Source organism: Meleagris gallopavo, chromosome 1, assembly GCF_000146605.3.
Source record: "Meleagris gallopavo isolate NT-WF06-2002-E0010 breed Aviagen turkey brand Nicholas breeding stock chromosome 1, Turkey_5.1, whole genome shotgun sequence".
Taxonomy (NCBI): Eukaryota; Metazoa; Chordata; class Aves; order Galliformes; family Phasianidae; genus Meleagris; species Meleagris gallopavo.
This window is the reverse complement of record NC_015011.2, coordinates 21,278,561-21,296,136: the sequence shown is the minus strand read 5'-3', so window position 1 is coordinate 21,296,136 and position 17,576 is coordinate 21,278,561. Positions and strand designations below refer to the sequence as shown.

The window sequence follows — 17,576 nt, the reverse complement described above, 5'->3', positions numbered from 1 at the left end:
TCCATCCCAACACACAGAAAAACAAGCTAAGAGACACCCTGTATGAATAAACAGGGAACTTCACAAAGCTAAATCCCCAAAGGAAGCACACCTGAGGGAAATGCAGAGATAGAATCATAGAATTTTAGAATCACAAGGTTGGAAAGGACCTACAAGATCAAGTAGTCCAACCATCCTCCCATCACCATTATTACCACAAGCTACTAAACCATATCTCGTAGCTTCTCATCCAGATGCTTCTTGAACACTGCCAGGGATGGTGACTTCATCACCTCCCTGGGCAGGCCATTCCAGTGCCTGACCATTCTCTGAGAGAAAAAGTTTTTCTTCATGTCTAACCTAAACCTCCTCTGGTACAATTTGTGGCTGTTTCCTTGGGTCCTGTTTGTTGCCTGGGAGAAGAGGCCAAACCCCTCCTCACCACAGCCTCCCTTCAGGAGGTTGTAGAGTGCAGCGAGGTCTCCCCTGAGGCTCCTCTTCTCCAGACTAAACAATCCCAGCTCCCCCACTCCTGTACTCCATAAGGTTTGTGCTCCAGACCCCTCACCAGTTTTGTCGCTCTTCTCTGGACACGCTCCAGGGCCTCAATGTCTTTTTTGTAGTGAGGGGCCCAAAACTGAACACAATACTCGAGGTGCGGCCTCACCAGTGCTGAGTACAGGGAGATGATCACCTCCCTGCTCCTGCTGGCCACACTATTTCTAATGCAGGCCAGGATGCTGCTGGCCCTCTTGGCCACCTGGGCACACTGTGGGCTCATGTTCTGCTGAGCATCAACCAACACCACCAGGTCTCTTTCTTCTTCACATCATCCAGCCACTCATCCCCAAGCCTGTAGTGCTGCATGGTGTAATTGTGGCCAAAGTGCAGAATACTGTCACTCAGATACTGTCTGAGTGTGTAAGGATGGCACTTTGAAAATGAAAAACCCACCCAGACTTGAATCTGGCAAGAGATGTGAAGAGCAACAGAAGAAAATACAAGAAAAACAATATAAAAACCAAGCAGTGAGGCAGGAGATCTGGCAGCAAAAGAAGTGGAAAAGGTCAAAATACTCAATGCCTTCTCCACTTCATTTTCTATTTCTAGGATCCCAGGCTCCTTACATTCATAGGAAAGACTGCATGGAAGGGTCATCCTTAGTGGAGGAAGATCAGGTTACGGAACATTTAAACAAACCAGACAAGTCTAAAAACAAACCCAAAACAAATCTAAGTCTATGGGTTACAGTAGCATGTGCCCAAGAGTGTTGAAGGATCTGGTTGATGTCATTGCAAGGCCACACTTGATAATCTTTAAAAGGTAATGACAACAGGGGGAGGGTTCAGAGAACTGGAAGAAAGTAAATGTCACTCATCATCAGGAAGGGCAAAAAACAGTGACCCAAGGAATGACACACTTGTCAGCGCAGTCTCACCTTGATCCCTAGGAATTAGGCAGAGCAAATATTTCTGGACAATGCTTTAAAACATTAAGGACAAGAAGGTGACTGAAAGGAGTCAGCACGAATTTACAAAGAGGAAATCACGCTTGGCCAACCCGATTGCCTTTTATAATAAGACGACTGGCTTAGTGGACAAATGGAGAGTAGTGGATATTGCTGATCTTGATTTTAGCAAGGCTTTCAACATTGTCTCCCATAGCTTTTTCATGAAATACAGGCAAGTTATATGGAAAATTAAGCTGAAAACTGCCTGAACTACTAAGCTCAAAGGGTTGTGATCAGTGCCAGAATGTCCAGCTGGAGACCTCACTCTGGCAATATACGCAGAAGTTTTAGTCAGCATCCAGTACTATTTAACATCTTCATTAATTATCTGGATGATGTGCCCACTTCATGGTGCCTCCTGTATTTTCCTCCATGCTCTCATATGCTTTAAATATTCTATGGCCTAATGATGAGGCTGCTGCCATAGCCAACTCTCCACCAGTTTTATAATTCCGTATGATGCCATATAGTATGGAAAATCCCTTTGGCTGGATCCCAGGTTGGGTCAGCTGTTTTGGTACTGTCCCCTCCCAGCTCCTTGCATACCTCCAGTCCCCTCACTTGCAGGACAGTGAAAAGCTAAAACATTCTTCTCTCTGTGCAGCGCCACTCAACAACAACTAAAACATTGGTGTGTTATTAACACTGTTTTTCTCCTAAAGCCAAAACATAGCATCATACCAGATACTATGAAGAAATCAAATCTATCCCAGCTGAAACCAAGACAACCACCACCGCTATCATTATGTTCTTGACTAAAAGTAAGTGTGACTGCTCACTGCGTATGCATGCGTGACCTCAGGTTTCCTAATGCATTGTGTTCCTGGGCACACTTGGCCTTTTGGACACTTAATCTGTAAATGTGAACCAGCCTCAGCAAAAATATAGATAGCCATATGCCAAGATGATACACAGCTTTTGAATCTGTTTAAGAACTTCTGGACAGAAGATAGAGTGCCTTTCATATTTCAGATACCTCACTGAATTAAATGAGTTTATATGGATTGTTTTCTTTGATGTGTGCCAACGTTCTGGTTCCAATTTTGTGTTATCTTGGATCTTCCTTTAAGAGTTCTGCAAAATTAATCAATTAGGACCTAAAACTTAATTTTGAGACAGGTGAGAAGTATTACTTATAAGTTATTGTTGATTAAAAGAAGACATTGTGAGAACACTCATGTTTACAGATATCAGTCACGGCCACAATCAGAACTACTATTGAGCATACTCATTCCAATCCATGACACATTGGATACCACTTCACAGACAATTTTGTATCTGTTCTTATGAAGTTTATTTCTTCTATGATTGTACATTGTGCTTTTCCTTCAAGAGAGTTTTACTCAAAGATAACAATAAATTCAAAACCAAAAATAGTGTTTGTTTCACAGTTAGAAAAGAAAGATTTATCACCTCTTATTTATCTACTTTTTTTTTTTCTCTTTTTTTTCTGCATTAGGTCTTAGAAATTGTTGAGAAGTTTCCTGCAGTCAGAAATGGTAGAAAGAGTCACATAAAGGACACGTCCATTCTGCACCTCAGGCATATTGCTTAATTGCTTTAACCTGAAAAACCTTATTGTATGGTACAGCTTCTAACAAGCTACCAAACTTCTCAGCAACCCAGAGAGCATTCAATTTTTGTCTGATCACAATCATCTAATGCCACTGCACATGCTACAATGGAAACTCTAAGACAAATACAAAATTTTGGTATCTGTGTTACTTGTACATATCCCATAGCCTCTGGCATGGTGTTCACCATTCTTCTAGTTTCTTGCTGCTCATCTCTGAACATACGAGCTCGTCCACTTCTTTCTAATTCACCTTTCCTTTCCATCTGGAATGCTCCTACAGAACTTTGTACTGAAAGGACTGGAGTGCAGCTGGACATGTCATTCTTTTCTTTCATTGGAAGCACACTGAAGACATCCATTGGGCAAAACATCACTCTATTCTATCCAGACAGGCTTGGTTACTATCCATACAAAAATGAAGTCACAGGAGAAGCATTCAATGGAGGACTCCCTCAACTCGCGCTGCTGGAAAATCATTTAAAAAAAGCCAGAGAGGATATCCAGTTCTATATTCCTTCAGATGAACAGTTTGGATTAGCTGTCATTGACTGGGAAAATTGGAGACCTGTGTGGATAAGGAATTGGGGATCAAAAGACATTTACAGGCAGGAATCTATTGAACTGGTTCAGCAGAGAGACATAAGTCTATCAGAAGCCGAAGCCAGGACTATAGCTAAAAAGGAATTTGAAGCTGCAGCAAGATCTCTTATGTTGGAATCTTTAAAACTGGGCATAGCAATGAAACCAAATCGTCTTTGGGGATACTACCTTTACCCAGACTGTTATAACTATGATTACAAACAAAATCCACGTAATTATACAGGAACCTGTTTAGATATTGAAATAGCAAGAAATAATGAGCTTAACTGGTTGTGGGAGAAGAGCACAGCACTTTATCCATCTGTCTATCTAGAAACAGCCTTAAGATCTTCCAGAAATGCCCAGCTCTTTGTTCGCAACAGAGTTCAAGAAGCCATCAGAGTTTCGTATGTCTCTAATTCTACTCATCCTCTTCCAGTTTTTGTATATACACGACCAGTATTCACAGATCTCTATGAGGAATACCTCTCTCAGGTGAGTGGAGCTACACCTTAAGTATTTCAAACTTATAATGGAAACAAATTATCACAGGATGCTTATTTAGAAAAGATATGAATTTGTATCAGAAGAATATATATATAAAAAAAAAGCTACCAAGTACATTTGAGCAAACTGAACAGAAAGAAGTCTATTTTCAATCCTACCTTATGATATTTATCAACTTATGTTTTACTCTCTGAGCAGTCCCTACCTGCAGCAAATTATTAGCATCTAGAGAGCATATTACAGTACATTAATTCAGAAGAAAGAATAACCTTTTCCAAAGAGAATTAATAAAACTGGGCTGGCCTAACATCTACTTCTTAAGAGGAAAAACAATAAAAGAAAGTTTTTCTTTTTGTCTTACAATAAGTGTTTCCTTCTCCTCGCTTTTCTCTTCAATAAATATGAGGTGTATCTCTCCTGATTTTGTTAGAGGAGGTGGAGGTACCTATGGGTGACTATGGTAAGATCTTATACTTTCCTACCTCTCCCATTCCTCAGCCTCCAGTTGAAAAATGAGAGGTTATTCAACCATCACTTCTTTGTCCAAAATGTTCACTTTTTTCTTCTTTTGGAATTCTGTAGTACATATTAAACTAAATAATTTCTGTTGCAGAAATTCTTAAATGGTAAATTACCATTTTTCCACTCCCAGGTATCTGATTTTTATGATGATATAATCTAATTAGTTTCCAGAATTGAAGAATTTTCTTGCCTGTTTAGGATTTGAAATCCTGATGCAAAAAAATCAGTTTGTAAAAACCAAAACAAGGACAAAAGACTGCTTTGAATTCTTTCTTTGGTTGATAGGTTTTAAGGATAGTGAAGAAATTCTGTCCTTAGGTACACTATGCTAGCTTCCTAAATGGCATTTCAGCAAATCACGGGTTTGCCAAGGTTAGGATCTAAGTTCTAATCATCTTATTACACTTCTGGCTACTTTTTTTCTGAACATTCTTCACTTACCTGTACTATCTTACATACCACCAAATTGATGAATCTCCTCCAGGCCACAGGGAGGGGGAGGTTAGAGACTGTGGTCTTGGTGACTGTCTTGTGTCTAGTACCCTCCCAAATCCTGGACAGAGCACTACTGAGCATTGCTCCCACCTCTGTGCATACCTGTGAGGAGCAGGAGATTCTGTCAGCAGTTCTGCTGGGTTCCTGGTTACTCTCTTTAAATCCTCCAACACTCACATACTGCCTTTTCATGTTGTGCCTCTCACAAAGATTTTTTTTCCCCTTGTTTTTTTTCTGTCTATAGCCCTCTACCATTCCAGATGGGCTTAAATGCTTTATTAGGACTGGGCTAATAGCTGACCCTTAGAAAAAGAAGTGAACAGAAACAAATTTCCCAGATCAATCTCTGTAAAAGGTCAGAGGCATTCTCCTGAGAAAAGAGATTCCTGCTGGTGAAAGCTCTGCTCTTGCTACTTTTCTGCTCCAGCACTTTCTGAGAACTGAAATTAAATTAAATTTAAAAAGATCATACATCTGTGCTTTCTAGCTTGCGCTTCAGGCAGCATTACTGAAATTGGTTACCATCAGCTCTGAGCAGTCAGAAAACAATACATAGGAATAAAAAATAAAAATGGTTGGTGGAATACATGGGCTTTCTAACCATATATATAGGTTGCTCCAAAAGTAATGCCTCCTGTTTATTTCCATGGAAACTACAACAGCTGTAAAGAGTACAATAACACTATTTGGTAGAGCAAATTCTACAAAACATTATTTTTCAACATAATCACCACCAGTAGTTACGTATTTACTCCAGCAATGAATAAGAGCCTGCATGCTGAGCTCATAAATACATGCACCAGCAGAGGTGACCCACTGTCACTGTTGTCACTGCTGAAACACACCACCACTGCCTCACTGTGCTCACATCCACTATTCGGTCTCCATAAATGCTCAGCAAGCATCAGTGAACGTCAGTGGGTGCAATTTTTTCTGCATGGAGAAATTCAGTGACACACCTTTGCTTCACTTCTGCACTTCAACGTCAGAAAGCATTTTGTCAGACTGCCCGTCTGCTACCATCTGTCACACAGCAACAACATGTAATGGAATATTGCTGGGAAGGTTCAAGCTCTGCTGCCATCCTACCAACATCTGCCTCTGATATCATGGGCCAACATAATAAAATAAGAGGCATTACTTTCAGAGCAGTCCTTGTATAAACTGAAAACAGTTGTCAGTATTTTCCAGTATCACCTGCTCAACTCCATCTCAGAACAAAACAGTGTTATTTGTGAGCAGAATGTTTGCATAGCGTATAATCACTTGCTGTCTTCATAGTAGTTATTTTGGCTATGTAATTTACTACATGGATTTTATCTTCAGCCTGTATGTTATGGTTTACATACCCTGGTATGATTCTTTCCTCATTTATTCTCAGGATGACCTGGTAAATACCATTGGCGAGTCTGCTGCACTGGGTGCTTCTGGAATTGTGATTTGGGGTGATATGAATTTAACACAAAGTAAGGTATGCCAGGTTAATTATTATGTGATATTTTTAAAGAGCAATAAAGTGAAAAGGATAAAGAAAATGATTACAATTATTTACATCATATCTTCTACTTTAAAAGCGATGACTTCATATTGTCAGCAGATCTACTGTCTTCACTGACCAAAAACCAAGCCCATCTAAGGCTAATGAAAATTGCCACTGACTACTCAGAATAAGGCTTCAAATTTTTGAACTTTTGGTGTTGGCTGTGAACAACTGCACAAGCTACCATAGTAACTGTAAGCAACTGCACAAACTGCATCAAGCAAAATTTTCTAGGGAGGTTTTTCATCTAAAAGAAAAACAAACAACTGCATATACCTCAGATTCACTGAGATGATGTCCATCGGTGTAAATATTAGCTTTATCTGTCTACTGATGTGTGGTATATTAGGCAAATGCCCTAACAGCATACAGCTTCAGAAACAAAGAATGCTCCAAACCTCTGGTTTGACAAGCATATACAGCATACATGCCAGCTTCATGGTCAATTAGATGTTCTCTTAGCATACATTTAATTTGACCATACTCCCAAAATCCTTTCCATTCAAAAATGCTGTGAGAGCTCCCCATTCCTGCAGTCCAGCTATTCAGAAGAAAACTGAAGATTATCACAAGGTGAATTAACAGAAAAATTATTTGCTTAGGCTGAAGGACTGTTTTGTAAGGTGGTTTTATTGTTTATTTTTCCCCTCAAGATACCTTCAAAATATTCAAAACACATAAAAAGGAACATTAATCATTCATACAGCTTTTTAAAATGCATCTGATTCGAAAGGCTACAGGGAATCTCACACAGGTAAAATGAAAGCTTAAAGTCATCTACTATCTTCTAGAAGTGCTTTTAGTAAAATCTCCATTTACTGTGATCCTTGGATTATACAGCAACTTCTCTGATAAATCTGCTTCCAAAAACCAGTTACAACTGTTGTTAAAACCTCAGGAAAAACATTTATAGATATCCACTACAGTACTCTTTCTATAAAGACAGCATTCTAATAGTTCCTGTACTAAACTTTTCAGATATGATACTCTTTTTACAGAACACCTGTAGGACTCTGGACAACTACCTTAGGAAGACTTTGACTCCTTACCTCATCAACGTCACAATGGCAGCCAAAATCTGCAGCCAGGTAGTATGCCAAGACTCTGGTGCCTGTGCACGGAAAAAATGGAATTCCAATGACTATCTTCACTTGAACCCGGAGAATATTGTCATTCAAATGACAAAGGATGGAAAATACACTCTGCAAGGGCAACCAGCATTTCAGGATCTGCAGACATTCATAGAAAAATTTGACTGCCACTGTTATGCAGGGCACAGGTGTGAACCCAGGGTTGATATCAATGACATCCATTACCTTCGTGCTTGTATCTCAGAAGAAATTTGCATTCAGATATCCTCAAATTCATTTTCTAATATAGACGCTTCTAAAGAAAAGAACCTGTCTAACAGAACCGTATTTCCACTTGCCTCTCAGACTAAGGTGACATTATCTACACATCCTGAAATAGGTGATTTCCAACCTGCCACTGGAAGTAGTATACTGCATTTAACAACTGCAGAATATAACACTGTCACAGCAGCCACTAGATATGATGTAGAAGCAAATGAGACTTGTAGTTTTGGTAGTTCTACATCCTATAAGATAAATATATTTAATCTTTTTTTTTAATACTAATTCTGAGAACCTTAATATAAATGACTCAAAGAAATGTGAATATTTTTTTCTTGGCTGTGTTTAATTTGCACAGAAAAATAATTCCTAGAAGGTGTAAAATAGCTGCAGCTCTGCAGTCTTATCTGTATCAGGTAACTCTTCTACTCCTTGTGTAACACTTCAGTTTGAATGTAATTCTTCAGTTTAGTTCTATAAACTGCTATTTGTGCCAAAAATATACTGGTCTGTATACACTGATTATACCTGCTGAAATGATAACTCAGCATGAGGAACACTTTTTTTGGTTTTTTAATAGTTGACATTTTTAACAGTTGCATTTGAAGAACACATTTGTGAATAGTACCACTTTGTATACTTCAAATTAAGTCGTCTAAATCCATCTTAATCTGGATTTCATTCTCAAGAGTTAATGCTCTGTGTTCATTCCATCTGAACACTAGCTATTAAAAATATTTGGCTTAACTTTATATTGTGGATCTTTGCAACATAATGTTTCTATGATGAAGGTATCCCTCCCACCCCCCTTTAAAAAAAAAAAAACTTTTTTACAATATCTACACTGTGGTTCTTCTTTTAATTGAATATACTCCTAACTCTTCAAAAGTTAATGTAAATATTGACTTCTAACTAATACAACTTCATTATGTAAAATTGGAGCTGTAGCAGTTAATCTTTCCTTCTTTCTTCTCCTCTTCTTCTCTCAAGCTCTCTGCTTTTTTTCTTATTGGCTCTCAGTTGTTTTGTCTGGCCAATACTCAAAACTCATCAGATCTACTTCCTCAGTCCCTAATGGCACAGGTTATTAGACCTGGTTTCTTTGGTCAGCAAGCCTTGGAAAGTGCATGTGACTGCCTCTGTGCCATGTGGACAGCAGCCTGAGCGCATAGGACATTTTCTACACTGATTTATTTCCTATTCAGTCTATTTCATGGAAAATAGTTTGCTTCTTATGAAAACTGAATAGTGGCAGATGTGATGCTGGGGATCAGGGACTCTCATTATTCACGTCCAGTGTCTACGATCAATCATGTCAGATTTTTTATCCATTCTGTTCGCAAAACCCCAAACTACCTCCCCTGGCACATAGAAAGTTTTGTGCCCCAAATGCTCTCTTGGCGAGAGCAGTCAATGTGTGCCATCACCTGGGAAGAAAAGCAGACTGCAGTTGACAGGAAAGATAGTAATAGAGGAAATACACCTATCTGGAGAAGAGGCCAGAAAGCACATCATCCAGGACACTATAGTGAAGACCACGGTGTGAAACCACTTTCAATTCTGAGCAGAAATAGCAAACACATGAGAACTATGGGTTGCAATTTATGATTTCACTGCAGATGTTCAACTGTCATGCAGAGGCTAGGCAGCTTATATTTTCCTCAAGAGACAGGAAGGAACTTGGTATATTCACAAGGAATTCAGAGAAAATCAGCTATTCAAGCCTATGATCTGCCAAAAGCCACTCCGTGTAGCTACGATAGCATCTGTGTAGCTACAATAAGATTATTTACTTAATATTATTTTATTGAAATCACATATAAACCTCAGAAGAAAATCACTCTCAGTTTCACATCAAGAGTCCAGTTATGATTTCCGTATAGCCAGTTGAAGCATTCAGAAGCAACTAACTGCAGTTAATTTGATAAAATAATATTTCCAAATTATTAAGTCAGATGCTTAATAGAAGGCTTGACTTCTAATGGGTAAAGAGTGGCTGCTGGCACTGATAGATTAAAGATGTCTCCATAGAGCTAGGCATGATCTGCATAAATAAATCATCATCTCACATAGATACAACATAACAGAATGATCTGTCATTTCAATATAGCAGCCCTTTACTTGGAAAAACCTAATGCCTAAATCTAGCAGAAAATATATATTAGATCTAATGCCTTCAAATGTTCGTGTTGTCAGTCATAATGTGCAGAAAAATAGATGAAGACTTTAGATTTAAGAAGAAATAATGTTTAATGGCTTTTGGACAGCAAGTTATCAGGAGGAAGTAATGATTTTCTCACTGCACTTACACTGTTGAGCCCACGAGTCAAAGTTACTCCTGCCATCAATCTCACAAGTAGACTAAGAAGTAAAAAATGTATTTGTAGCAAACTGTCCAGAACAAAAGAAGCCAGCAGGTTTTTAATCACTTCTGTAAAAATGTAGTTTTGTCACTCCAGCTTTTAATGGATGTTTGACCTTGGGTAAACAAAAGCCATGGTGCTCGTCTGCATTATTGCCACATCTGAAGTCCCTCTGCTTCATGCTGAGCTTGAGATAATTATCAAAGAATTTCTAAAACCTGGAAACTTCACTGATAATGTCTTAGCATGTATGACTTATACAAAATATTTTTTTGGTTTGTTTTAGCAGAATCCTTTAACATGGCTAACACTTTCCGCTAGCATATAGAGTTTTAGTTCAAAGGCTGCACTGCATTGTTGAATCATGTACTGAAAAGTTTCTTGAGGTCAGGCTTCTTTGTAAATATCTAGCTCACTTCAGGACACTGAATTTGTATTACTTTGTGATAAGTAAGCTTGCAGCATCACAAAATCTACAAGTCTTGCCAAAAATATTACCTACTATCAGCCAAGTAATAGCAAGCAGAGCATTTGTTATGAAATCCCAAGGGAAGAAGTAGGAAAGAGAAGATAAATAAGAGTTAGGACAAAGCACCTAAACTTCCCAGTGGGTGAAGAGGAAGTGAACTGCAGAAATGAAAGAGTACATCAGAAGGGAATATGGACAGCCTTTCTGAAAAGATAAAAGAACACAGTAACTGATATGTTAGATTAGATACATCTATCTGATCTCACCTAATTTTTTTTTGAGAGCAGCTGGAATAACAAAAGTATAAGACAAGTGAGAGGAAAGCAAACCATCGCAAAAACTCTCCGAAGAAATGTATCTTCCTAGGCTCCATCATAAGCAATTATCTTGTGCTCCGAAGGATAATGCTTTACCAAGCATTTTGAATCTATGTGTTACTCAAACGTACCTGAAATTCATGCTTACATCCTACAAACTTCTTACAATAGAGAGATTTGTGTAAACTGACATGTATAATTAGAGTATTTTCGAAGCACATTATTGAGTTCTGCATTATGTTTGTCTTTCCTCTTTCTATGTCAAAGAGTCACCACGGAGTCAGCAAGAGTTTTCATGGAATAAGGACAGAGAAAAGAAACAAAAAGGAGAGCTACTCCTTCTATTGCTGGGGATTACTTTACGTTCAAAGCCAAACTTGTGTTCTCCTACAGCAAACAAACAAAAAAACCGATCACTTTCCATTAATTGCATTTCCTGTAATCACCGTTGTCTCTGTAGCCTTATAGTTTCAGTTTCTTATGTTCTTGTGTTTTTAAAAAGATTAAATACTAGATGAGCATTTGTTCACTTTGATTACCATTCATCATTTTGTTCCTCTTCCTTCCAGGCATAACTCAGGCTGGTAATACTCAAGGAATTGGGAATAGGGAATTCTAAACTGGGTTTGATGAAAAATTCTAAAAATGAAAGATGTTCAACCACCTTCAGTGCCCTTCTTCAATGTGTACAAATTTTGCTAGTATTTTCATTAAAATTATGTTTCTCTGGATCTGGCTTATTGTATTGCTCTTTGTGGGACAGTCAAAGATACTGGCACTTTCACAGGAGACGACTGTTGGGTTTCACAGAATCTGAACACAAGTGAGACCACAGACTAGTCCCTGCCTTACAGTTCCTTGCTTCTCTGTTTGAAAACTAAGAATGTGCAGAGATTCTGAGAGACAGGCCAGTAGGACCACTCTGCAAGCAGCCTAGGATGTGATAGTATCCCAAGCATCCAGGAAATTTTGTTAATCCTTGAAACATACTGGAATGTACTGCTGTATATATATAAGAAAGGAATTGTGTCAGAGATTTCAAGCCAGTACAATGCACACTATACAACTCCTAGACACTCCTAGACTCCTACTACGTGTGTACCAGTATCTTTATCCATCACAGTATTAATACAAGCAACAAGACAGCAGACAGTCACATAATTTTGAAATATATTCAGTTACAAAGCACCAATGAGCAACTAAATTCTTTCCTTCAGGCATACAGAATACAAATATTTGACCTGAGATTTCAGGGCAGAATCATGAGTTTGTTTAATTCCAAAATAGTATTGTATACATTTAAAAATGTGCAACTTTATTAAACTATGGCTTCATTTTTCTTAAAGAAAAAATAATCTCATTATTACTATCCTTTTGTTGTAGGTGTGTTTTTTGTTTTTGTAAATCTTACTCAAAAGCAGTGTACAGGTGGCTAGAATTCAAAAGGTTAACTGATCTAACTTCATGCCTTACCACATCTAAGTATTTTCTGCCATGTGGCTATAGCAAGTCCTTCTATTTTGCTGGAAATACTTCACTGAAATGATATTTTTCTTTAGGAAAAATTATGTAAACATGAAGAATTCAAGACAATCCTCAGCTTTTGTGTCTGTCAGTCAAGGATCTAGGTCTTTAGAGAACAGTTATTTTCTGTAGGTGTTTTGAGCAGCTACTTTTCTTCTTCATTGTCAGTAGTACTCAGAACTGCAAAAACTTCCTGCATCTGTTTTCCTCTCATCACATATGAGAAAGAAAAGGGCAGGGAAGTAAAGGGCACCCATCAATATTAGCATGCTTAAGGGATTAACTTTGGATATCATTATGTTCACTAATGTGTTTCTACTATCACTATTTATTGATTATAGTTCTTCTTTGCCAGTAGTAATTAGATAACATTTTTCAGTGTATGCTTGTATATCCCTTAATTTATAACTGATAAGGTATTTATTGATTAGTAATCAGACACAAACAGACAGTATGAAGATTAATGTGAACCACTGCTTTGAATACTGAGTATTTTGTTTCTGCTCCACAGTTGGACATCAAACAATACGTAGTCACCTTTCTCTGACTTTGTTTCTATCTCAGAAAATATATTTATGCAACAGAACTTCAAGACCTGCAGAAGAAATATGCCATATGTTGGCAATCTCCTTCTGGAGCAAGCTGCTCCCCCAGGCTACTAACAGGTTGAGACAAGATGACAGCTTGCCAGTATATAGTGATGATTTCCTGAGGCAGGCACCTTACAACCACCCATTTAAAGGGAGGCTAAGGGCTGTCTGCATTCACATAACAACAATATTAATGCCACAACAAAATACGAAGCACCTTAGTGGGTTCAACAAGTTCTTAAAGGCACTGGACTAATAATGTACAGACTTAGGGTGCCTGTCTGTAAATCCATTGCACTGTTTCAGTTATCATGCTAAATATACCAAAGATAGGTATCCAAAACATAGAGTTCTTCAGTTAAAAATCTCAATCCGCCCTACTCTGCTAGTGTAACAACCCATACCTAAATCCTTTTTTACGTTTCTCTTCCCTGGAGTGAGAAAAACTATAAAGAGGCACACTAATCTCTGAGGCTGCAGCCAGCAGAGGGCACAACTAATGCCCATGGACACCAACGGGCGCTACAATGCTTTTACAGAGACCTTCAATACAGCCTCTCTCTCATCAGCAAAGCAACTGCTTGACTCTGGCTTACAAAGGGAAGACCAGCATCTTGTCAATGCAGTGCCTCGGTAGCGGAAAAGATAGTTTATTCTACTTCCCCCCCTCACCCCCCCAAAGAGCTGGTTTATCAGGACAAACTTGAAAAAACGAGAGTGAGACACCACTTCATTCTCTCCTCCCTAAACATTTCATTCAGCTGAAGGCTTCTTTTCATTAAGATCTACAGCTGTCACTAAAAACCAGGCTTAAGCTACAGACAATCTGATCTCTTTGGTAATATTCAGAACTAGACATGTGGGTCCCCATCATCTTGTACTGATCGAATGTTTGTATCTGATGTATTCATTCAGGTCAAATTTTTCTGTATCATCACCACCATCCAAAACGTAGTATCACTTATTATCATTTTTATAACACAAGCAAGTCTCCACAATAAAATAAGCTGCTTTATTATCACTACACAGAGAACTTGAAAAACTCAATATAGCACATGCTATGTATTGCCATAACATAGCTAAACCGGTCCCAAAGTGTGTAAATCTCAATAGGGAAGACAGAAAAATGAAATATTTTATCAGCAGTTAAATGTTTCCTGGAGAGATTAAGTGGCCTGCCTACAGTCACAGGGGATAATGAATGGTGGCCTTCTGTGTCTTGGGTCAGGCTTTCAACAGCAAGAGCAAATATGCTTGGAGATGCTAACTGTAACAAGGTAGTAATACTTTCACATACAATATTCTCATGCAATATTCTATCATCAAGCAGCCTGTAAACTAAAGAACTGCTTCTCATAGTCCCATAGTTTGTCACAAAAATAGGGGCGTTAAAGAAGATTTCAGAACTTTGAAGTTGGGCAAACACACCAAGAATTTTTAATATATTATATTTTGATGCCCTAAACACCGTGAAAGACTTCAGTTAGTGTGTAACCGAATTAGTCTGAAAATTTATCTGCTTCTCCTCTGCTCTTTTATGAGGATACTTTTTTCCAGAATACGCTACTGTATCTGTAACATATTGCTTATATAAGCTTAACTGTGAGATTTAAGCACTATTCCAGAATTTAGAGTTCCTGAAAAATATTGACTGATTTATTTTATGTGCATTTTTCCCCTGATGCAGTAATCAGAACCACGTCACTCTCAGAAAGTACTTGTACAAATGGCCTGTCTTTATTCCACACATTGTCAGCTGAGTGATACGTAGATATGGGAGAAATCCTTACGTTTTCAGTTTTGATGCTGCCAGAAACATTTAATCAAGTCATTCAAAAAATCAATAATTGCTTTGGCTGAAACAAGTTTTTAAAATAACAAAATACGTGGCAGAAAAGCAAAGAAGAGTTGTTTGCCTATGAAATATTTCCTGAAATACTTTTACCCATCCAACCAGAATAAGAATAATCTATTTCCTACTCCAGCTTTTTCACTCATGCCTCCAGTGATCCCCACTGAATGGCCAATTGGCTGCTACCAAGAAGCAAGCAAAATAGCTGACTTCTGCTAACCTCTTCTCTAATGCAAGACTTGATCAAACGCCTCCCTTTCTATCATGCCACCAATTTTCAGGATCTGTACCATGCCCAGAAATTGCCTGAAGACACAATCACCGTTTCAGTTTTAAGCTGCAATTCTACCTTTAATCAAAAACACCAAAGCTTTTCATCTTTTTCAGTTCACCACTTTATAACTTACTTCTTTACCTAAGAAAAAAAGAGTCATGAAATTTTTTTTGTCTTCTGATTTTGTCTTGCCATCCACTTTCACAGTGTTTTTAAAACCTTAGGGGAATTTCAATTAGCACAGGCTGAAGCTTTCACCTATTCAGTTTCTACAGACTTAAGAGGAGGTAGTGGCTCAAGAAGAGGGAGGAACATGAATTAGATCCCCACTGAGGGAACAACAAGCCACTATATTGAGCCAACTACTTGGGCATCATGCATTCAACTTGCTGAAGGCGGTTTGCCTCGGGTGCATGTATAGCTCTGGATCAGGAAGTTAACACAGGGACATAAAGAGGAAAATAGGGGTTACTGCAGAAGAGAAGCAAAATTTAGGGTTCTTAGCTAGTTATGAAACTAAATTCACTAGTTGTTTTGCTTAGAACATAACTCCATTTAAGAAAAATAATTAAAGTTATATATTTGTTGGTTGTTGCAGTTCAACTTTGCTTCTATTCTGTAAACTTCTTTTATGACTTCCATATTGTTCATTTGAATTTATGAATCTTTAAGGCTAACGCTCTACCATTTTACCTTGATCTTTTATCTAGCATAAAAGATTTAGACCATAAGAAAAAGAAATAGAAATAATTAGCGCAACTGCCAAATCTCTAATAAAAACTCCACAATTCAGGAAAACACTAAATTACACAACCCTTAGCTAGATTCAGTCTTAAGTATGAGCAAACAATTGCTCCAGTTGCTGAAACAAATCTCCTGTTTGATAATTTAGTTCATAAATATGCAAAGCAATGAAAATATCATTAAAATAAGCATTAGAAATAGCAAGATTGTAGCAGATTCAATGATCACTCTTCCTAGCCCAGCACCTTGCCCCCAAAATGGCTGTTCAACAGAAACTGGGGGATAGCTTTGAAACAAAGAGATTACCTGTATCAAGGGCAGCAACTTAGGTTAGTTGGAGGAAAAAAAAAAAAAAAAAGCCACTAGTTCTTTGTTTGGGACTCGTCACTTAATAAATGTCTGCACTCCTCCAGACTTTTAATAAAAAGAAGCAATGAAAAACAACTCCCTAGCATCAGCGCTGGGAGGCAAGGCCAGTTCTCCATTACATTTTCTTTTTCAGATGTTTAATTAAATTTACAAGGGTAAATAAGTATCTCCAAAAAAAAGAAAAAAAGAAAAAAAAACAAAACAAAACAACACAGAAATACATTATGAGTCATTTTGGCTGTATATACAACCAGGGCATGAAAAAGCATAAAAATCTGTCACCTTTATAGATAGCCCAGACCAGTTGCTCTTGACAGTAATGCCACAAGAGCTTCAAATTTTTGTGGTTGGGCAGATGTAACCAGTGAGCTTCGTCACACATTGCATTTTCTAAAATGATGAAATCTGCCTCTACAAGGAGCATGGAAAAAAAAATCTGAACTGTTTGATGAAAACACTAGGTTTCAAAATAGAAATATCCATATTAAATTTGTAAGTGCATAGTTTATATATGCATGAACCCGGAACTGGAACCTCCTCAAGCGTCATGCAGAATTTAAATGACAACTTCTGAACTTGGCAGAGGGATGCAGGCTAAGTGTTAGCTCTGTATTTTTGGGGAAAACAAACCTGTGTGTGTTAGATATCACTTATTCAGCACAGGCAAAAGACAATTCCCTGCAATGCTGCACATCCTGGCATTGACAACTACACAGAGCAACCAACCAAACATCTCCTGTTGAAGCAAGGAAGCGCGCGAGGGAGCTGACAGAGAAGAACCCCAACAAAGACGCGGTAAGCCTTGGAACTTAAAAGTCTGTCCCAATACAAAGGACAAGGATCAGACTTTCACAGGAAGAGTGGAAGTACTGAGGCTGCGAGAACTGTCATCCTAAGAGGCGGACCTACAACATAGAACCTGTGAGGAGATGAGCCCACCAGCTCTCATGACGTGCCCTCAGATGGTCCCGGGCAGACAACCCGCAGCCTGCGGTAGCCCATCGGCCCGCCCCT

At 38.3% G+C, this 17,576-nt stretch overlaps 1 protein-coding gene across 1 annotated transcript; it reads left to right on the top strand.

The window, feature by feature from the left end:
* Positions 1-2,711: 2,711 nt before the first annotated feature.
* On the top strand, positions 2,712-8,365 carry SPAM1 (sperm adhesion molecule 1). Its single transcript, XM_010706286.3, is given in 4 exon segments — positions 2,712-4,139; positions 6,550-6,639; positions 7,707-8,325; positions 8,328-8,365. Coding segments are annotated over 4 exon segments (1,716 nt in total). The 5' UTR covers positions 2,712-3,170.
* The last annotated feature ends 9,211 nt before the right edge of the window (positions 8,366-17,576 follow it).